General features: G+C 32.8%; 1 protein-coding gene across 1 annotated transcript; it reads right to left on the bottom strand.

Moving 5' to 3' along the window:
* Window positions 1-9,440: 9,440 nt before the first annotated feature.
* Window positions 9,441-20,039, bottom strand: LOC142628371 (protein FAR1-RELATED SEQUENCE 5-like). The gene is made up of 7 exons (XM_075802485.1): window positions 18,987-20,039; window positions 18,403-18,920; window positions 17,770-18,319; window positions 17,601-17,660; window positions 17,196-17,255; window positions 9,787-9,867; window positions 9,441-9,551 (listed from the first exon to the last, which is right to left on the bottom strand). Exons 1-7 carry the CDS (start codon window positions 20,037-20,039, stop codon window positions 9,441-9,443), a joined length of 2,433 nt encoding a protein of 810 aa, XP_075658600.1.
* Between the last annotated feature and the right edge of the window lie 3,370 nt (window positions 20,040-23,409).

Below are 23,409 nucleotides of genomic sequence, written 5' to 3'. Positions count from 1 at the left end.
TTTTCGTTTTTGGTCTTCTTGTTATTGCTTGCTGTTCTGGTATTTATGCTCGGTCTTCTTTGTACCATGTGATTGAGTATGTAGTCTTTTTGAGAATGAGTATGTACTCTTATGTAGTCTTTTAACTCTTATAAAAAGAAAAATAATAATAAAATAACGGGCATCTGGTGGGTCTCTCTTGGGCTGTCTTATTAAATTAGTTTTTTTTTCCTTCAAAAACAGTGGCGTTTATATATATATATATATATATATATATATATATATATATATATAAAAATAAGAGCACTCACCCTTAGGTAAGGTATAATAATAGCATTAGGGTAAATTTTGCATATTCAACTTTAAAAATCACCCACGTTAGGCTATGTAAATTTTTGTAAATGTGAATTGTTACAATTCACATTGTAAATAGATAATTTGCACATTCAACTTCAAAATCACATATATTAGTCCATGTAAATAAATTTATTTACATATATTTACAATTCACATATATTTGTAAATTTGTGAATTTACAATTCACATTTACAAAAATTTACATATATTTACAATTCACATTTACAAAAATTTACATAGCCTAACGTGAATCACATATATTTGTAAATCACATATATTTGTAAATTTTTGTAAATGTGAATTGTAAATTTATTTACATGGACTAATATATGTGATTTTAATGAATTATATTGTAAATAGATAATTTGATATATGCATTTTTTTAAAATTATTTTGTAAAATAGAAAAAAAAATATTTTAATATTAAAATAGGCAAATTTTTGCACGAACTAATATAAATACTTTAACACGTATTTAACGCGTTTGGTAAGTTTTACAAAATGCAATTATTAGCTTAATAAGCCTGTTTTCCAAATAACGTGTTCTTGTTAGGAGCAATACACGTAACTTACAAAGCTATACTTAGGTAGTGCACAATCATTGTAAGTGTTTCCCAACCAAAAAAAAAAAAACAAGCGCTAAGCGACACGTGTTATCTTTTTATTGCTCTCTTTACTGGGTGTGTCTTCTCTTCTTGTTATTGCTTGTTTTCTATCTTGGGCTCTTTCTGGTGTAGTCTTATTTAAGTGTTTTTTGTCTTTAATACCAAAAATCACAGTTGCGTGAGCTTGGTTTGGTTTGGTAATCTGATTTGATTTGGTTTGATTAGTCTTATATAATGGTTTTTTATTTTATTTGTTTTATGGCATTTAGTGAGAGTTTAGATGAGGCTTATTACATGTTTGTGTTTGTGTTTTTCATTCTTTTTATTTATTTATTGAGAAGCGCATTATTTCACGTGAGAATGTTTGTCAGTGGGTTCCGTGTACTGTGCACGAGACCCATTACCTCTTTAAGCATCCAAATTTTTCACTGGAATGGCACGGTCAGTGGGTCCTGTGCACTGTTCACGAGACACACAAACCTATTTTTTTACCAAAAGTTTTATTAAAAATGAGTCCTATGGAACTATTCACACATTAACAATTATTTAGTTACTATGTTTTTAGTTTTCAACAAAATAAATAGTATCCAAACGCACTCTTAAATCAAGCATATCTAATGCGTTAAAAAAAAAAAAAGTGTATCTAATATTCTAATGTTGCCATATGGGTGGGGGTAGGTTTTGCAAAATGCAATTATTAAGCTGAATAAGCCTCTTTTTCAAAGGGGAGCAGGAAGTGTGATTTTGAAAACACAATAAAAGGCACCAATCGGCTTTGGGAATTCGTATCTTATACTTTTTTTGCTGAAAGGTACCTTATACTTTAATTTATCCTTATCTTGCCTTGAACTTGTTAATTTCGTTGGTGGGGCCGTTCTATAGTAGGTAGAATTTGCGCCTTGGGTAATTGGGTTCTCAGTTGTCACCGATGTAGGTTATGTTTATGTTGTTGATTTCTTCAGGTTCGAGGTAACATTCAGGGACAAAGGGCACGATGAAATATATCAAATATTTTATGTTTAATTTATATTTCACGGGAATGATTATCCTTCGGTTGGATCAAAGAAAGCAAGGCAAGGAGAAAAGCTATTTTATGTTCATTAATATTAAAATTGCTTTTCTTAGCAATTTCTTTGCTTTGCATAATCTCTCTCGGTTGGATCTTTAAAGTGCAGATGATTATCCAGATAGGGTGGGAATCATCAACATTGAGTGGGCAGCTCCACTTGTAACTCAAGGTGGTCACAAGCAGGAACAGACCCAAGATTTTAATTTAGCGAGAACCAGAGTATAAAAAAAAAAAACATTTATATAATATTAAAAAATTATAAATACACAAAATCGTTATTTTTAGATACATTACGATATAATCATCAACCAACAAAAACAAAAACAAAAATAAAATAAAATAAAATAATTTTTTTTAATACTAGGCTAGCTAGAATTTTTTTTTTTTTTTTTGGTTTTTGGTTGAAGTTAAAGCATTCACAATAGTAGTGCTAAAAATTTTAGCTTTTAGCACTTCAAAAAACTATTTTATCTATTTTACCACATTACTTTACAATACTACCAATATTAAATGTTATATTTTTTTATCACTTCGTTTAAAATAATATAAACAACTCATTAAAATAATAATAAAAAGAGAAAGTATTTGAGTTTTTTGATTGAAGGAAGAGATATAATTTTAATAATATAAAATATTTTATTTTTAACAACTTGCTACAGTCAACTAGTATTTATACAAGTTTACTATAGTTGTAAAAAAATTAGTTTTAGCTTTTCCAATAACACATGATTCTTTGGTTCTTTAGTTGTAAAATAGTTTTTTTTTGCTAAAATACAATGACTATTATGAATGTTTTTATAGTTTTTGTTAAGTTTTTAGGTTGAATAATTGTTATTTAAGTTAGGCTAGCTAGACTGATCGGGGAGAATGGAGCCCAAGGTTTTGGAAGGGGGCACAACTACAATATATATATATATATATATATATATATATATATATATATAAAATAAAAAAATTGGACCCAGAGGGCCCAGGCCCTCTTGGGCCCCACCTGGGTCTGTCCCTAGTCACAAGACCATACTGACTTACCCAAAAATGTTTATATATAGTCACAATAGATACACACACACACACACTAAACTAACCTATTTTGACCACTATAATGAAAATATTGACCACCCTGACTTAAGAATTACAAGAATTTAGGTTCAAAAAAAATAAAAATAATGCTAATTTCACAACATTTTTATAATAATTTCATAACAAATAAATTGGTTACTAATTCTAATTTGGGCCCAATATTGACATCACTTTTTACCCACTAATAAAAAATTGTTGCATAAAATTTGTTTTTAAAATGTTGTAGATGTAGTATTATTCCAAAAATAATTCTAGGCCCTTAAACATAATCCTTAATCCCTTAAAAAAAACCCTTAAATAACAACAACAAAAAAGCTCAATAACAACAAAAATAACCCGAACAAAAACAAACAACAACGAGTGAACCAATAATTTAACAAAAAACCTATTCAAAAAGAAAAATAATCATTCAAATTTGTAACTTTTTCAAACTATTACATAAAAATAATCTTTAATTTTATTTTTCCTTGAAAAAAGGATTTAAGAAAAATATTGTAGTATGAGTTCTCCTTGACAGTATCAACAATTATGTTCTTTTTGGTTTTGCAGTTGCAATAATTTTGCTCTCCTTAACGACTCAGCTTGCAGTTGTAACAAATATCATTCGTTTTTCTTTTTCTTCTTTATTATCATTTCAATTATCTTACTTTATTACTCTCATCTTAATATTTTTAATTCCCACTTTATCTCTTATCAGTCCATTTTTTTTCTTTTTCTCTTTGTTTGTAGGAAAAAATTGTAATACTTCATGTATTTTTGTGATGTTGATATATTCAAGTTATCTCTTTTTTGAATTTTAAATAATTTAAGTTTATTTGTGACGACCCTAAAAAAAAAATTTCTGAAACCGCCACTGACATTAACCCTTAGAAAATAAATCTAAACATACTAAATGAATGAAGAATCCAAGTATTTATAGCTCCTTCGTATTTCTTGTTTCTTGGGAAGAGATTTGTATCTTTTCTTGTATTTGGTACATTGAATGTAGATTATATTAGGATTATTAATCTTTATTATTGGGAAAAGAAAACATTGTAATGAAATAGCTATTGCTATGATTTTTTTTTTAGAATCCTATTACTATGATAGTTTGGTTATTACATATGGAAAACTTGTAAAAGATAATGTATAGAAAAACTTTATAATTTCGGAAATATATTAATTTTAATACCTATTATATGCACTAAGGAATAGCTATCACATTTATTTTAAAGAGGAATAGTTATTCTTCAATCTATCTATATATATCTAAAAGTTAAAGCGTAGTATTCATTGTTATTATACTCCTATTGAGCTACATCAACAGCCACGTCGCTATTTTATTTTACTTTTTTGGTTTTCCATCTTTATTAATTGTCTATTGCAAAAATAATTCTTTGTGGTCAAATGTGATGCACTACCCGCCATCAACATTAAGTGTCATTTTATTTTCTTCCTTATATATATATATCCACTTTTTTTTTTTTTTTTTTACATCTTCTTTTCTTTTTAAAACTTGTCTTCTCACCATTTTTGACAAAAAAAAAAAACTCTTCTTCTCCCTAGTAGTCCACACCTACGGTTACACATAACATTTCCCTCTCATTTTTACCTCTTTACCTCCCTCCCACTACTCTCTACTTCACTATTACCCTCCTTTCATCGTTTTCTTTTTCTTTTAACTTGACTATTATTCTTCCCTTTTTTTTTTGTATAAATTTGATATCATTCCTTCATTCAATCCAAATTTTTCCCACAAAAAAAAAAAAAAAAATTGTGAGTACTCTCTCTCTCTCTCTCTATACTTTCTTTTGTTGAATTTTTGTTCTTTTTTATAACTCTGATTAAGGTTGATATCATTCCTCTTATTCAATCCATATTTTTCCCACAAAAAACTGTGAGTACTCTCTCTCGCTCTCCCTCTATACTTTCTTTTGTTGAATTTTTGTTCTTTTTTATAACTCTAATTAAGGTTGATGTTTTTTGGGAAAAAAAAAGTGTTTTGGTATTGTGTTTTTTTTTTAATTTTCCATCTTAAAGCCTACTCTCTCCCTTTTATAACTTTGGTTGAATTTTGGTTTGGGTTAATACTTAGCTTCTTTTTTTTTTTTTTGGAAATAGGAATTTGAGTTTACATTAAAATTTACATAGTTATGAATTTGAATATGCCTACCAATTGTTTGAATAATAAATTATGATAAAGTCTATATCTTATTCCTTTGGTTTCATTTTAATTTTGGTTAAGATAACATTGTAGTTTTGTTATGAGTTTTGATTATCATTATATTTCCTTATTCCTTAAAAGATGAGAAATTTGAATAATAAATTTGAAACTTATAAAATTTAGTTGTATATTAGGCAAATATAACACACTACAACAAAAGTGAGAAGACTATGGTTCACCTTAAAAAAATATTTAATCAAACACAAAAAAAAATGATATATTTGTAGAGATAAAAAGATAAAAAATACTTGCATAAATCTTTTACGAAAATTGACAATACTTGAAGTAAATGTTACTTTTTATATATTATACCCCATTACATAATATTTATATATATTCCCACGCATCGCTTGGGTCTTTGATTAGTTTAAATAATAGTATTCCAATGTAATAACTAATCCATGTAATAAAGATGCAACTAAATTTACTCTGAAAGATGTGTTTTATCCAATGACAGCTCTAGGATTAATTTCTAGGGGGTCAATAAGAACATAAATTATACAAAATCCAAAACAAAAAGAACTTGATATAAACAAAAAACAAAAACCCAAATACATGAAGTTTTACAATTTCCTTGTAGGAGATTTCATATTTTGAAATCGTTGTATGATATCTTCATTATCAATCCGATGAGCTACCTTTCTTTCAATATACATAGCCAAGCAATCATTCATTCATTGATCTTCCATTTGATTGATTAATTTCAAATTTGTTAAGATCTAAATGGGCCTTTCCTAAGGTTTAAGATTATCAAATTCCTACTTTTGTTGGTAAGCTTATTATTATTTTTTTAATTTTATTTCCATATTTTAGATTAGAAGGGTTTGTTATTGGGTTTTTTTTTTTCTTCTCTTTTTTGTATGTGTTTAAAAAGGCCAAGATATTGTTAAAAGTATCATATTCAAATTTATTTCAGTTGGGCTTAAAAAAGTTTAAGGATATTCAAATTTTATTTTAGGGGGCCAAAATTTTCATTTTTTAAAAAATAATATATTTTTTTTTCCAGTTCAAGGGGTTCATTTGAACCCCCCTAGGCTTCAAGTGAGGCTGCCCCTAGTTTGATTTAAGAAACATAACTCTTTGGTAAATAACTAATTTTAACATTTAATTAATTCCCTACGGCAAATTGGTGAAGCAAGACAATCCACCAAGTGGGGGTTATTGTATGAGTAATGGTGTACCATATTATGGTGTGATCACCCATCACTTTTATACTGTTTTCCCTCTAGATTGCACCATAATAAATGGTATTAGCTCTAGTTAGCACACATTATTGTTCTGCAGTTTTGCCCCATGCCAACTCTCATATATACTCTTCATAGATTTGCAATAGTGTGTGATCCTGGTAATTGTGTACACATCTTCTATCACCTCACACTGACCGCACCCTTCATTATATACTACCTTTCTTGTAGTATACTCTGTGTTAGGGTTTTAGTCGACCCCAGTTGTCTCAAATTTTATCAAATCTTAGCCAAATAATTAATTAAATTAATTTTGCATTAGATCTAAATCAAATAAACATTAAACAAGCACATATCACATGAACACCAAGAATGATGACCTAGGAAAACTTTTGAAACTGTAGTTTCAAAGTAAAAACCTTGGGGAGGATTTAACCTAAAAAATCCTCAAGGCAACATTTCACTAATAGAATCAAATTTTATACAATAGACCTAACCTTAAATCTACTGCTACCTCATGTAATACGAACTTGTGTGACCATACGTAGCTCCGAATCCATGGACTCTTCTACTGTGAAATTGTTGCACACAACTCTCTTTTTTGTAATTTTGAGATCCCCACTCAAAGGTTTTAGAATAGCAATTGTGGTTAACTGACTAGATTGCTCTATGGCTTCATACAAGATCTGCACTATGGCAGCAACAACACTTTATTGATCTTTCTTAATATGATCTTGGAAATCTCATGGGTTGAATAGATGGAGACTTAGATCTAGTTTGAATGTCTCCAGTATAGTGAGATTGAGAGAAAATTGGTTATACAAACCCTAGCTGCACAAACAGTGATTTCTCTCCCTGAAAAGCCTCTCTAGGGATAGCTTATGATGTCCTTTAAATAGCACAAAATAGATCATGAATCGAGCTTGAAACGAGCAAGTTATGAGCTTTTTCGCGTTTCAGTTTTTTGCTGATCTGCTACTCTTGATTGATCGAAAGAATCAAGCCAGGTGTCGAAATTACAGAAACTTCATTTTTCTTGCACTGAACTTGATTCTTTCTTGATATGAACTTGGGTGTTTGTCTTGGATTATAAAATACACCTTTAACACTCTTAAGACTCACCAAAAACACTATAAATGGATTACATTTGATCACAGTTTGCCAATCTAAAAATATGGACTCTACACTCCAGATGTCTCACGATTCACTATTATTTCAAATTAATCGGCATCGGTTTCCTGGGATTTCTCCACATAGCTAGTACCCTAGTCCACACCCAAAATGGTACCAACGTCTTTCACCCATACACATCAAAGCATGTGTCAACCTTCACTGAAATTCCCATTCGATATTTACTTTGAGCTAGTGTTCCTAAAGGTTTTCCTCGAATGGTCTTATTACCGACTTTTCACTGTACGAGTCGTGTTGTACCATGTTGCCTTTTTTGTGGACTTTACGTATGCGCACCAACTTCTCATTACGGGGTTTTTCTACTTAAAATTGACCAATTGATGAAAATTTAACAATGTCGTAGAGAAGATAGACACTTGGCACAACCATGACTTCTATGCCACACTTTTATTATATCGTATAATACACACACATTAATTTTATGTAAGTTTTCTTTCAACGCCAGATGTTTCAAAAACAAAAAAATGGTGCCAGATGTTGCTTACATTTTGTACCTCGCTACCATTCAATCCTTTCACTGTTCTTCTTTTTCGGTGAATGGCATATATTTGCACTCCTAGCTACAATTGGCATCTCACTAGGCAGAGATGCCCAAAAAGTAGCAGCTCATCTCTCACAATGGTTGGCATCTATCAATGAATAATCCAGAAAAATAACCCAACACTTGGCAATTACTAAGCTTATTGATATAGAACAAACCGTCATGGCATTCCTAGACTCTCAAGCGCGCTTGAAATCGCGCAAGGCAAAAAGGCATTAATAAAAATAATTTGGGTGATGGAGTCAGAATCGCATGAAATTTGGTAGGTTGAAACGAAACGGTCTCTTGAGTAATAGTCTTAGCTTATCCATGAGGTGTACCCTAATTTTGGCAAATTCCTTCATTTAGCCTCTGAAAACAATGATTTTGCCATTTTTACTAATTTTTGTTTCCTTAATAACGTTTTGCTCAAATGCCATGAGGTGCATCCTAATTTTGGTGAATTCCTTCATTTAGCCCTTGAAAATAGTGATTTTGTCATTTTTAATAATTTTTGTTTCCTTATTAACTTTCTGTTCAGAAGTCATAATAAGGTCCCGCTTGTTTTGGGATGACCCTTAAGGTTAGTAGTTTATGATTTTGCATCTAACTCAATTTTACAATTTTTGGTAAAATATTTTTGGTAAAATTCGGTATTTTGCCACTTAATCTCTCATAATTAGTGCAAATTAGGGTTTCAAACGTTTCCTAATCGTCCTAGGGTTTTACTTTCTCAATATTTATATGTTTTGTAGCCTCCAAAGGCAAATTAGATTATTATTAATAAAATTGCAAAGTTTTTCTCAAACTTTTCTCTGGAGGATTCCAGTGTATCACCTCGTGGATTCAAGGAACCCCTCGTGAATTCGAGGTTTACTATCAAAAACTAATAGTTTAGTTTCTGTTCCATAAAAAAAAAGCATTGTGTGTGCTTTCTTTAGGCTTCCATGACATCACTTATGGACATAAAAGAATATATAGAAGAACAAGACAAGCACCAGAACCTAGGCACTTGAAATCTGTATCAAGTAATCACTGGTAGAGACCCTATCAAATTCAATAGAAGGAAGATGAATGCAGTCAAAAGTCCCATATGGAAATGGAGTTACATAAGCATTTGGATAAAAATTGGATGTTCCTGCGACAAAAGCTGTTCCAAGCCAAACAAGCATGTTAAACATTGGCCCAACAAAGTAGCCAACCATGGCCATTGCTGCTGAATTGCTTTGGCAAATGCCACATCAGGAACAAGATCAGATCCCCCACTGAATTTCCTCATACAAGTACTTAGGGTTGGGCCCAAGAAGTGCTAGCAGCAATTCCAAAAGTGCCCCAAGCAATGTGAGGCAGTTAAGCAGTTCCCCCTAGTGGATATTTAGAACACACTCATAACAAATGCCATGAGCAATACAGGCATCTGCTCAGTTTTTGGGGCCTCTTTTTCTATTATGAAGTGAAGAGAGGACCTGGCCAAGAGTACTATAAACTAGAGAGGGAAATGGAGGCGGAAGGAAATCAATGGGAGTTCAAATGGCATGAATTAGTTGTAAGCATCTAAAAAGGCTAGGGGGGCAAAGAGCAATATATGTTGATGCTTACAATTTTCTCCATGCTGAAAGTGAGGTTTGCAGAATTGTGAGCTTTAAAAGAAACGAGAGAGGTAGTACCTATAGTTGAGATCTGCACATGCAATTCAAAGAGAAAATAGTGCCATAACAATTAAATAATGATACTTCAAAATTTATTCCAGTAAAAATTAAAAAATCTGAAATACACAAGATAATTAAAAACAGATTTCCTTCTTGAAAGAGACATTGCTATATGTGAAAATATAAATATAATTTAAATCAGTCTTACTTCATTTAGTTCCTAGTTAATTAATGAAGTAAGAAGTGAAATGGACTGCAAGCACTTCCAGAAAAATAAACCAACAGGACCAGTCCAATCAATTATTGACAAGGCCATGCACCTTGTTATTATTATTATTATTATGTGTGTGTGTGTGGGGGGGGGGGGGGGGGGGGTTAAAGGTTCTTATTTCTCCTCTAATATAGACAAGTTTGCAAACAATTCTTATCATTAGGTGCTACTTAGGTCATGACTGGCTTCACATACAATCAGTTGAAAGCAGACCATGGATGACAACCCAAAGAATGGCCAAAAGCAAGATTGGGATATATAAATGTTGGAAATGGTAAAAGGCCCTTTTTCTTCAAAACTTTTGAAATTCTAGTGGGGATAGAGTTCTAGATATCTCTGCATAGACTAATAAGAAGGAAAGGGGAGGGGAGTTTGGTTGTCTATGATGACTCTCTTGTTTTATGCACTCCCTAGAATAATAAATATGTAATTAGATCTTTGCATAAACAAAATAATCTCTACTGAAAACAGGCTCAATATAAGCACCATACTAGTAGCATACATTAAAATGCAAATGACAAATGTAACATTTCTGCAGATCCATGATGGGATATAATCACACCCATATTGACTCCTTAAATATCATCATCAGAGTCCATATCATGACTTGTTTGGTTGTATCTTCCATCTGATATTGTACGTGCATGTATCAAGTACAAATCATCAAAGTTCATCAAGCACGAAGGAAAATGCAAGTCTGCAAAAACCATTGTCTGTGATACTAACAAATTTGTTGAAGAAATTAGGCAGGGGACAATCTCGTCCAACCTCAAGCCTCAACCAAAGCCTGAAGCCGTAGTGCAATGGTGTCCCCCAGAGCTTGGCTGGTACAAAATTAATGTTGACGGAGCGGTTTTTAAGGACATTGGCAGCTGTGGGGCGGCATTATTATTAGAAACGAGTTGATGTCCTGTGCGATGCACGGGTACTATATAAATTTACTTTAAAATATTTTATTAAAAACAATAAATTTATAATATAAAATTATCTTTATGACTATGCATAATACTTATTCTCAATATTGTTGCCTCAACCATTGCTCCCAGCCATGAATTATCTTCCTCCTTAGATCGAAACTTGTCAATAACATATGCTAAATCTCCCTCTAAGATAATATATCTTACATATATCTCAATTTCAAAATTAATAGCCTAGACAATCGTTGTTAGTTTTGCTTTTTCCAAATTCAAATTGCTCTTCCTCTACAACTCAATGTTGCAATGAATAACTTGTTATCATTTGTTTCAAGACTTCCTCAAGTGCCACATTAGAGATAAGAATTAATTAAAATTTAAAAGATAAGAATTCTTTATTTTGTTAGGTTCATAATTTTAGGACTTCCTCAAGTGCCACATTAGAGGTAAGAACTCTTCAAAATAGGATGTGTCTCAAACATGTGTACTATTTATATGCTTCCATGTCATATGCTTTTGATACATACCACCCTTCATTTTGGTTCAAGAACATATGCTGGTAGAAGCTAATAGATCACTGAGGAAGAAGGCCGAGGTGCTACTTTCTATGTATATATTTGGGCAAATGAATGCTTGAAATTAGTATCTTCTTATATAAATTTCACAAGTTTCTCATTATTCTATATGAGAAATATAGGGGAATGTGAAAGAAAAATATAGATTTTAAACCTAATAAATTTTAATTGTTTACAATTATTTTGGTTGATCAATACCCTAAAGAATACACAATAGAAAAAGGTAAAAGCTTCAATTCTTATTCCTCAAACTTCCTCATCAATCAAGCAAAGGATTTTTTTCTTCTATAGTCAAATCATAAAATCTATTACAATTAAAGGTACACATAAAAAAATATTTTAACCTTATGAAGCTACGATCAAACGATAAAACAACAAAAAAAAAATTATGTCTAAAAAATTGAAGAATTTGAATTATATGACCAAAAAAAAATTACCTAGCTTCAATGATCTTGATGTTGGTTTTCATCCTCTATTCCACTAAGCCATAGACATAGTCCTTTTTCTCAAGTTGCTAAAGAAGCATTTAAAGATAAAATTGGGGCTTCTAATCAGTAAAAGAAGTTTGTTTTCATGTCAAACATTTGAATCAGTGATTTTTTCTAGTTTTTTATTAGACACCCAAAAACATATAAAACCAAAAATAAACATTTAGTGTAAAAACAATAAGATTTGGAGAGACAAATGTCATAGCACAAATGAAACCAAAGAGGCAAAGACACACACTTACAACAATAATATAATATTTATATAATTCTAGAACTCCATCTATGCTTCTCACGATTTGGCATACCATCAGATTAAATACATTAAAATTAAAGCAAAAATAGGCATGAGTGAAGCACTTACAGTATCCAAAGAGAGAGGAAATTAACAAAGCTTGAGAGTGAAAGATAAGTTTTTGTAAGTGTGGAGAGCATGTCCGTGGTGGATTTGAGGGCTTTTCATCTTCTGCACTCATTCCTTAAGGTTGAGAGAAAATCACATGCATGACATGACCAAAATGTATAGGAAAGAGAAGAGACAAAAGAAAGAGAATAGCAAGAGGTGATAAGAGACATAGGTTTGTGTTATTGTGTAATTGCACCGGGTATGCTAAAAGACATGAAGGGAAAACATAAGTGGATTAGTAATGTCTCACTTAATGATAGAGTTTTTTTTTTTTTTTTGGGCTGAATGCACTTATTGATAGAGTTTATTGTGGAAGAAAGAGAGACTATTCCAAAGGAAGGTCCCACTTGGCAGAACCTCATACTTTCCTGCATGAGATCTCTGCTTTTATATATATATATATATATATATATATATATTGATGAGGAGGACAGCCTGATGGGAGCAATGAGCAAAAACATCCCTCTACCTTTGGGAGATTTGGAGGTGGAAGCTAAGGCGGCAGATGAGGGAATCCGTCTAGCGAAAGACTTGGGCTCCAAGGATGTAATTATAGAAGGAGATGCGTAGGTTGTTATGTCTGCTCTAGCCCGGTCTGACTATATACCAAGTTCAATCCAAAAGATAATTGAAGGATCGAAGAAATGTCCACAGTAGTTTCATGCTTGGAAAGAAATCACATAACAGAAATGGTAATGTTGCAGCCCATTTACTAGCCAGATATGCTTGTAATGTAACGAATAATGTTATTTGGGTGGAAGATACCTATGATGCATGGACGCGGCAAAAGGGGCGCCGCACCTGCGTTTGACGTGGCCTAATGTGGCGAGGATTTTTTTTTTTTTACGAATTCGCGCCGATGCGGCTCTGATTCGTGCTGACTCAGCTTCGACTCGTGTCGAACCAAGCCGATTCAGCCAAAACAGGTCGGATCGGCTAGCGGCCGAAACGGTCAAAATCGGCCTTGAATCATGCATCGCACTAGCGAAAAGCATTAGCAAAAATCTGAAAGCTAAGCATTAGCTGTCCAAAAACTGAAACCTAAACCTTACTGTTGAGTTGAAACCCACGATTGAATTCAGAGAGATTATATTCATCAACACCATAGGAACCCACAACAACACACTGCTACTCTGTTGGCCTGTGAGTCTGTGACAAAGTGAGTTTTAATATAAAAAGACTTCGATTACTCCAAAATGCCCTTTGCTTTGTATTCTATTGGACCCACTAGTTACGCCCCAAGTCATGTGGCTGTTTTGGTCATTTTATCTGATATTGTTGATACGTGGCATGATTAGGTGAGAGTGTAGGACATTTCTTTTTTGTTTTGTGTTTTGTGTTGTGTTTCTTGCCTTCTTCTTTCTTTGTTTTGTGAATCTAATGTGTTTTTTAAGAATATTTAAATAGTAAAAATATATAGAAAATATAAATATAAATATTTTTATAATTTTTTAATCGTCACACCCCGCTGCACCCACACCCTACTTTTTTAAAAATTGTCGAGTCTCACACCAGCACCCGCACCCGAATCTGGAAATGCACCCGTGCTTCATAGGAAGATACTCTCCCAATGATTTATGATCAGGTTTGTGCTAATGTATCTTTTTCGGGTTTAATCCCCAATTAATGAAGTAGTTTTGAGTTTTGACTATCAAAAAAAAATCAAGGCTTTATTTCTGTACAACTGCACCTCCAGGTTATCCTGCAAGTATTTTATGTCAGTTAACTATCACCCCAAAGGTAGGTCAAATCAAAACGTGAACAAGAGATCAAATCAGAAGTGAACAAAAAACTCATGTAATGACCATTTGTTTGGTATCATCCCAAGAAAATCCATTACGACCAAGAAGATTGTTTACATCCTTGAATTGGATCCTCAAATTGGTGTAAATACTTTTCTAGACATTTTTATTTATTGCGGTCTTGATACAAGGAGCACCAAAATTATTTCATTATTGAATTTGAAACTAGTTTTCTTTTCTTTTTGAATTTTGAATTTGGTCTTTAATGTTGTTGAGGATTTTATGGGATATAGTTATGACATGATTAAAATTTTCAATATTGATGTAAATTTGGAAACCATAATCATATTAAAAATAGTGGCTCTTGTGACTGTGAAGGAATTTAATAGTAAGAAATTTATCGTTAGAGAATATTTTTCTTTGCTTGGTGGTGATTTTAAGCACCATTAGGTGATTATTCAAAAAAAAAAAAAAAAAAAGCACCATTAGGTGATGATGCCTAAGGTTTTTAGGCCAATTCTAGGTAGTGAAGCTTAGAATTTATCTTATTTTCTCTTTTTTTCCCTTTATCTCTATTTTTCTACCTCTTTCCTACATTGTCTCATCCTCTATCTTAAAGTCCTCTCTCTCTCTCTCTCTCTCTCCAATGACACCATTTAATGTTATACATCTAAAACGTCACCTTTTTTTATTTTTTATTAGTGACATGGCAGTTTAAAATGAGTCCAAATCTTCAGTCTCATCAATTGTGCTCCACTTTATGCTTCACCAATAAAATTTAAACACCTAGCCTCCCTCATTAAATGAAATAACTCTAACTTTTAACACCGTTAACGTTAAAATACCTTTTCTTTTTCTTTTCTTTTTTTCTTCCGTAGCGTTATTTCTTCTCTGTTTGACTGTTTCTGGCTTGTGGTTCTTTTTTTTTTCTCTTCTCCATTGTGGTTTGAGTCAACAAGAACGGCTTTTGGTTTCCTTTTGTCCTATGCAAATTTGTTTCAACTGAGAGACTTGTGCTGCAACAAGCAACTTTCAAGGCTTTTGCAGATTTGTTCATCTTCGTCCTCACTTCGCCCCGGTTACAGACACATCCTCACTTCATCTTCAAGTGTTCGTCTGCTTCTATTGGTTTCTACAAAGTGACTTGTCTATGGTGATAATGGTGTTTGCTTTTTGTTCCATTATGAAACATGTGGAAAGAAAAACGTTTTTGGACGATGTAAAGGTTGTAGTCAATAAATAATTGGGATTGCTGGATTTTGTATTTTACATGTTTGTTGAAATTCTTAAATGAGTGACTGGGATGGAAAACTCCTCCATAGAAGCTCTCTTGTATATATCTTATTGTAGAGATTACAATTTGATTTGAATATACGGATGACATTTTATTTAAATTCCAGATTTCATTATTTTATCAAACTCTATTTGATAAGGATTGACTGGATTAATGGATATCTGCTGAGAATGCTTGGACTGATACGTCTTGGTTTTGTGTTTCAATTGAGATAAGGTCGGATATGTCTCAATAGATGGTTTTTTTTTTTTTTGAGATGAAACCGGACCTATTCTGCAGGAACAAAACATTATATGCAGGAAAAACAGTTTCTACCGAAACAAAAACAGGGGAACCATACCAATTCTGCAGAAATAGAAACATTGTTTTCTGCTTGAAGTTGTACACATCCCTTGCTGATGGTGAATGTTGGGTGCATCGCACCATAGTCCAGCCCACACTTTGTCTTAGCTCATTAAATGAGCTTGTTGAAGAATTGGCAAGAAGTCAGCAAAGCAAATTGAACTTGCTGGAGAAGCTTGTCCGAAAGAGAAGAATTGAGTTCATCTTTTCCTCCATAATTATGTACAAAAGTACTGAACCATTTATGAAGGGATGTACAAAAGTCAAGCCAAATAAATGAATATGTGATGTTAAACTTGTGGGACACGTTGGAAGGAAGAAAGAAAAGAAAGAAGCAAAAGGCAAGGGTCATTCGGCTAAGGGAGAGCTGAAGAAAAGAAATTGGTTGAAGCAAAGTCAAGATAAGTTGGCTTGCATTTATTGTGACTTGATGTGAAGAGTGTGAAAGGGAGAAAAGAAGGATGAAGAAATAAAAGGAGAGGCCATTCAATTTGAAGGGGTGAAGAGTGAAAGAGTGAAGTCCCAAAGCTTGCTTCTCAAGGCTAACCGTGCTGTCAGTTGTATTGCTTGGCTAGCCACTGTGCTTTGGCCATTGCTGGGAGCTATCAAGAAGAGGCTAATCTAGTTACAATTGTACTATCATGCTAGGCTAGTAGGATCTCATATATGAAATTTAAAATCCACCGGTATTTTCTCTATATGGATTATGACTTTCAATTGACTCTAGAGTCAAGAATTTTGTCACTACAATTAAAATAGGACTCCATGAACAAAATTAGACAAGTGCCACAAATACAGAAGTTCAAGGAAGATAATTTTTAAAGGAAGCAGAAGTTTTAGGCCTACAAACAAACAAAAAACAATGCTCCTCCCCCAAATACAGAAGTTCAATGAGCCTTTTTGCCAACAGGATCTAACTAAAAGACACATCTGAAAAACCATAGTAAAAGATAAAAAATTTGCAAAATTAAGTCAATATCTCAATGCATGATCTCTATGGACTTGGAGCGTGGTTGATAAATTCCTACAAACAATCATGCTTCTATCTTCAATTCTATCTTGTTATTCAACATCTTCATAATTTCTTTGATTTCCCACTTTGGGTAATTGTGCCTACATATCAATGTATAACAAATCAGAAATTAATAAAATCAAAGCAAAAAATTAATAATTAAATCAACTTTCATCTAATTACCTGTATCAAGTTCAACATATCAGTAAAGTTAGGTGTATTTAAATTTGTCATGCTATCTTCTTGATACATTTGACAATGAAACAAATAAAAATAAAAGCAAAAAATAAATCAATAAATGAACTTTCATTTAATTACCTGTGTCAAGTTCAGCATATCAGTAAAGCCAAATGTATTTAAATTTGTCATGCTATCTTCCTGATACATTTCACAATGAAACAAATAAAAATAAAAGCAAAAAATAAATCAATAAATAAACTTTTATTTAATTACCTATGTCAAGTTCAGCATATCAGTAAAGCCAGATGTATTTAAATTTGCCATGCTATCTTCCTGATACATTTCACAATGAAACAAATAAATATAAAAGCAAAAAATAAATCAATAAATAAACTTTCATTTAATTACCTATGTCAAGTTCGGCATATCAGTAAAGCCAGGTGTATTTAAATTTCCCATGTTATCTTCCTGATACATTTCACAATGAAACAAATAAAAATAAAAGCAAAAAATAAATTAATAAATAAAATTTCATTTAATTACCTGTGTTAAGTTTAGCATATCAGTAAAGCCAGGTGTATTTAAACTTCTCATGCTATTTTCCTGATACATTTCACAATGAAAATCATATAAATAATTTAGAGAATTAGTACATACTATTGTCTAACAAATTGTAAGTACAAAGTAACAAAACATAAAACAAATTTCATACCGGTGTGAGCTGTTGAATATGAGAGGATGCTTTAGTTTGACGTTTTCTCTTTCTTGTAGCTTTCTCTAATGCACCCTTTCTTCTACGAGATGTCCCTACACATGCTTGTCTCCCTTTAAGCTTAATTCCTTTAATTTTATTTCCTTCACAATTAGTAGACTGCATAGTATCATTAGCTTGTTGAGCCTTTGATTTGAAATGAGTGCTTCCAACAGTAGATTCTTCAATTGATAAATTTTTCAAATTTGCCTCTATTTTGTTCAAAGTACTTTCATGAGCATCCAAAGAAATACGAAAAGTCTCATCAGTCAGTGCAGCTCTTGCTGCCAAATTAGAATACAATTTAAGCAACACTTTATAATGACTTCCCACATCCACATTTTGGTCACGTGGTCCTACATGCATATAATTTTTCATTGCAGAACAAACCTTTGCATCTTTTGTCCACCTTTTTAAAATATACTGATTTGGCACCCTTTTACAATTTTGAAGAGATAGCACTTTTAAGGCATGGGCACATAAAATTTCAACAAATTCAAATTTATTACAACTACACATCACTGTAGAAGCCAATGAATCAAATTGAACAATGTGTTGGTGAGATTTACGGGGAGAAATAACTTTATATTTTACCATAGATCCAACCTCACCCTCCTTATGCAATTCACAATTCCAAGTGAGCCATAATTCACGATTAAACAACTTAAATATTGCAGGAGTATAAACACTTGCTGCATCTTCAATATTTCTACTGGATATTCTAATGATGGTTTACTTTGAGTTGCTTTAAAATCTGCTCTCAACTCTTCAAAACGTCTATCATCAACCAACCTTTGAAAGTGATGAAGGAAACGCAACAAGTCATAAATATAAGTTTTGTACCATTTAATTTGACTGTTCATACTCTCGCTTCTCTGAGTAGTAGACATATCAGCACAGAATGTTTTCCTCCCATAAACCAAAGCCCATTTCTCCCTTAACTCAAATTGTCTTTGCAACCAACTGTTATTCTTTAGATCATATTTATCAAGCATATTATCCCATGCATCTAAAAAATCATCTTCATAGTCATGGTCATATACAGAACTACTAAAATCTGCTGCAAAAGTACTGTACCTTCCAAACGCTTCTTTGAGATTCTTAGTTGCATTCTAGTACATATGCCAAACACATAAACGATGATGTGTTTTTGGCCATTGTGAAGCTAATGCTTTTGCCATTGCAGCATCTTGGTCTGTGAGGATAGTCTGTGGTTTCTTACCTAACATTGCTTTCTGAAAAGAATCAAACAACCACATGAAAGTCTCAGATGTTTCATCATATAACAATGCAGCACCAAAGATGATAGTTTGTTTATGATGATTTACACCAACAAACAATGCAAACGGCCTACCTTCTTTATTTTTTTTGTAAGTTGTATCAAAGCACACTACATCCCCAAAATATTCATAATCCAACTTCATTCTACCATTTACCCAAAAAATATTTGTAATTAGATCATCAAGGTCAACCTGAATTGCATAAGAAAAATTAAGGTCTTCAGATTGCATTCTTTGAAGATATTCAAGTAAGCCTCCTGTATCCCCGCTTTTCATCTCTTCTGTTCGTTTTGTACGCAAATAATTATTATAGTCCTCAGGAATGAATCCAAGATTGTCAAGTCCACCTACCCTTCTGGCCATTAGTCCTACACTTGCTCTTGGTGCAATTCCAGAACTATCTGCTAATTCAGCCTCAACAGCTTGGGCTGGATTAATGGACCTCTGAGATCTAAGGAATATATGCTTACAAGGAGAAGCTAAGACATGTGTGTGCTCTGACACAAATTTTACCACACAATATTTTTCATTATATCTACAACTAATTTTCATCTCTGCTTTGCAACCACATCTTGTTTCTGGACGATGGCATTTCACATTATTATCTCTTTTGTCATTCCCTCGTGTACCCTCGCAAGAGCAACAAAAAACTCTATCTAACCATTTACGTGAACCATCTTTATCACCCTTATGGCCCTTACTTCGCCTAATACTAAATCCAACTACACGCGCATAACTATTATAGAAATCATACGCATCTTGCTCAGTCTCAAACTCAATTCCTAATTTCGGAATCACTTCTTCTTCTACATTAGCATGAATTTTATCGTTGCTATCTATTGATATTGGTTCTGGTTGTTCAACTATCACAAGTGGTGAATCCTCATCTTCAAAATTCAATTTTCGAACCGATTGACTATCAGTCTCAGTATGATAATTGCTATCACTCATGACCTTAATAGAAAACAAAAACAACATAGTTATTTTTTTTTAATAAACAACACATATACACACACACACACACACACACACACACACACACACACTTTAGACACAAACTCACACAAGTGTATATAAGAAAGTTGTTATAAATCTTAAAAGAAATTTATTTACACTAAACCAAAAGGAGAGAACTTATTGTGTGATTGAACAATACGTAAAAGAGTTGCTTGTTGCAGCAGGAGTCTCTCAGTTGAAACAAATCTGCACAGGACAAAAGGAATGGCACACAAAAACAAAAGCAAAAGCCGGAAACACTTTGGGAGAAAGGAATACAATGAGACAAATTAGGGAAGTGTCCAAATCATAAACAAAAGTTGCAGCAAGAGACAAATCACATGGAGAAGAGGAAAAAAAAAGAAGCCAAAAGCCGTTCTTGTTTACTCAAACCACATGAAAAAAAAAAAAAAAAAAGAGAAGCCAAAAGCCGTTCTTGTTGACTCAAACCACAATGGAGAAGAGAAAAAAAAAGAACCAAAAGCCAGAAACAGTCAAACAAAGAAGAAATAAAGCTACGGAAGAAAAAAGAAAAAAAGGTATTTTAACGTTAACGGTGTTAAAAGTTAGAGTTATCTTATTTAATGAGGGAGGCTAGGTGTTTAAATTTTATTGGTGGAGCATGAAGTGGAGTACAATTGATGGGACAGAAGATTTGGACTCGTTTAAAATCATTTTGTAAAGTGTGGGTTCCAATTAGCTCAACTGGTAAAGTCTCTAATGGTTGAATAAGAGATCTGAGGTTCAATTCCCGCCTACATCAAAAACTAATTAGTGTCTTAGTCTGATGATAAATAGCTATCATTGAAAACGGATGCCATAAGTTGAAATTCTTTATAAAAAAGAAAAAAATCATTTTGCAAAGTCTTCAATAAAAATATATGTTTGTATAAATGCCATCTATATTCTATATAACAAGCTAATCAAATAATTGCCTATATATGTACACACATGTCAAAGCAATAGTCTTTCATTCTTGGTGACACATGAATAGTGAAAGCAACAAGAATATTTTAGGTATAATGATCCACTCTTGGCAAAACAAACATGGCTTCTCCTCCTTACAAATTCACTGTTTTATCGGGTTTTTAAGGCAAATATTTCCCCCAATTGTTGGGTGATAGAGGCCAAGAATCCAAGTTCATCTTTATATGCTTGGAAAAACCTTATCAAAGGAAGGGAGGTAATAAGGAGAGAAGTGGTTTGGAGGATTGGGGATGGTAATTCCCTTCGGATTTGGGGTGATAATTAGCTTCCCGTACAACACAAGCCATGGATTATCTAGCTAAGTCTGGATGTAAATTCTGAAGCCTCTACTCATTGGTCAAGAAAGCCGGGTTTGGAAGGAAGATGTCCTGGACAATTTTCTTTTTGGATTTTGAAGCCGCATTAATTAAAAAAAAAAAAAAAAAAAACCCTTATGCCGAACTCATCAATTTGACACCCTAACCTGGCCCTATAATCCAAAGTGTTATTAAGCTGTCAAGTCAGGATACAAATTTCTGCAATCCAATTCCCAGAACCAACAGGCAACAGCCTGGATTTCAGATTCAGATGATTTGAAGCTGCTTTGGCAGTCAATTTGTAGCCTGAATGTTCCTGGCAAGGTTAAAAATCTGGTTAGGCCAGCGCGTAGGAATTCTTTGCCTTCAAAGACAAATCTCCTAAAGCGACAGGTAATCACAAGCGGAATATGGGAAATTTGTCAAACTCACCAAGAAGATGTGACACATGCTCTCTACCTTTGTCCAAAACTTGAAGAACAGTGGAACCAAGTCCCACTCTGGAACCGTAGCAACTTGAGGCATAGTCCATGCTTTGTCAACTTACTTGCTGATAATAAAGATTCTACTTTGTTCTCGATGGTGATCTGGGCTCTATGGAATCTACGAATAAACCTTTGTCTGGGTAAACAAACAAGTACACTCGAGAAAATCCTACAACAAGCAAAAGAGCAACTGCTTGAATTTACAATGCACCACACTTCTGCACCTTCACCTTCTGTGAGTTCGGTAACATCATGTTGCCCTCCAGATTCATCTTAGTATAAGATTAATTTCGATGTTGCTATCTTTGACAAAGAGAACTGTGCTGGAGTGGAAGTGGTAATACGGAATGAAGCTGGCTTGGTTATGACCTCTCTATCTCAATAGATTCGTCTACCTTTCACCAGGGGTGGAACTAGGAACTTTTGCTAGGGGGCCAAGACTAAACTATTATTATGAATCCTACAAGAGCATTATATCTTTCTAAATCCTTTTGAGTATACAAATTTTTTTTAGTTTGCAATACACATGTATAAAAAATATTCAAAAAAAGGGCTTAGCATCTTGACCTTAAAGTGGCAATGTGGCATTATACTACAATAGTAAAATATTTGGCACCAAATTTAGCTCCTCTTTAAATAATCTAATGACTAAACATACCAATAAAACAAGAAAATGTATTCATCAACTGATGATCAATTGGCTTTATAAATTAAAAAGAAAAATAAAATAAAATCATAAGCTACAAGATAAAATAAATAGAAATTGAAATGAAATATAAATTAAAAAGATAAGAAAATTTTTGCACCTTTTAAAATTTAAAACTATTTTCCCTTAACTTCAATTAAGAAAAATCTTTATTAAAAAAAAAAAACGTAATTGAATAAGAATGAGACTATCAGACTACTAAATTAATGGAAGTCAATGAAGAGTGAGACTAGAATAATTGCACCAAGATGAGACTTTTTTTTAGAATTGAGTGGTTCATTGCTGAAAAAGTAAAGTACTGGGAAATCAAAATTAATTTCTGGAGTTGAATAAAAAAGAAACTAGGCTAGTGTAGTGGCTACGTGTTTGGGAAAGCAATTTTGAGGCTTGTAAGGGAAAGCAATTTTTATTGAGTCACATTTATATTTTTTAACCTACAATAAACTAGTATTTTGTAAATATTTTGTAGGAGCCTTGGCCGCCCCTGCTATACACACAGTTCCGCCCCTGCCTTTCACGGTCATTGAAGTCTAGGCGTTGGCAGCAAGACAAGCACTGGAATTTGCAATGGAAATAGGTGTCGACCGGGTTATCTTGGAAGGAGACTCTGAGTTCCTCATCAATGCTCTTGAGAGTGGCTGCAGTTTCCTTGCACAATTTGGTCATATTGAGAATGACGTGCAGACGTGCAGTACCTTGCCTCTTTTTTCCCAGCTTAAAGTGTTTCTCATTTACATAGGCATTGTAACTCTCATTCACTTGCATGACGAGTTGTTTTCTCCCCTTATTTGTTAGTCTGGATGGAAGATTATGCCCCCAGAAATTGAATCTGTACTTCGAGTTGATTTAAA

This window comes from Castanea sativa, chromosome 3, assembly GCF_040712315.1.
Source record: "Castanea sativa cultivar Marrone di Chiusa Pesio chromosome 3, ASM4071231v1".
In the NCBI taxonomy this organism is placed as follows: domain Eukaryota; kingdom Viridiplantae; phylum Streptophyta; class Magnoliopsida; order Fagales; family Fagaceae; genus Castanea; species Castanea sativa.
Note: the sequence above shows the minus strand (reverse complement) of the source record. Positions and strands in the feature narration are given on the sequence as shown.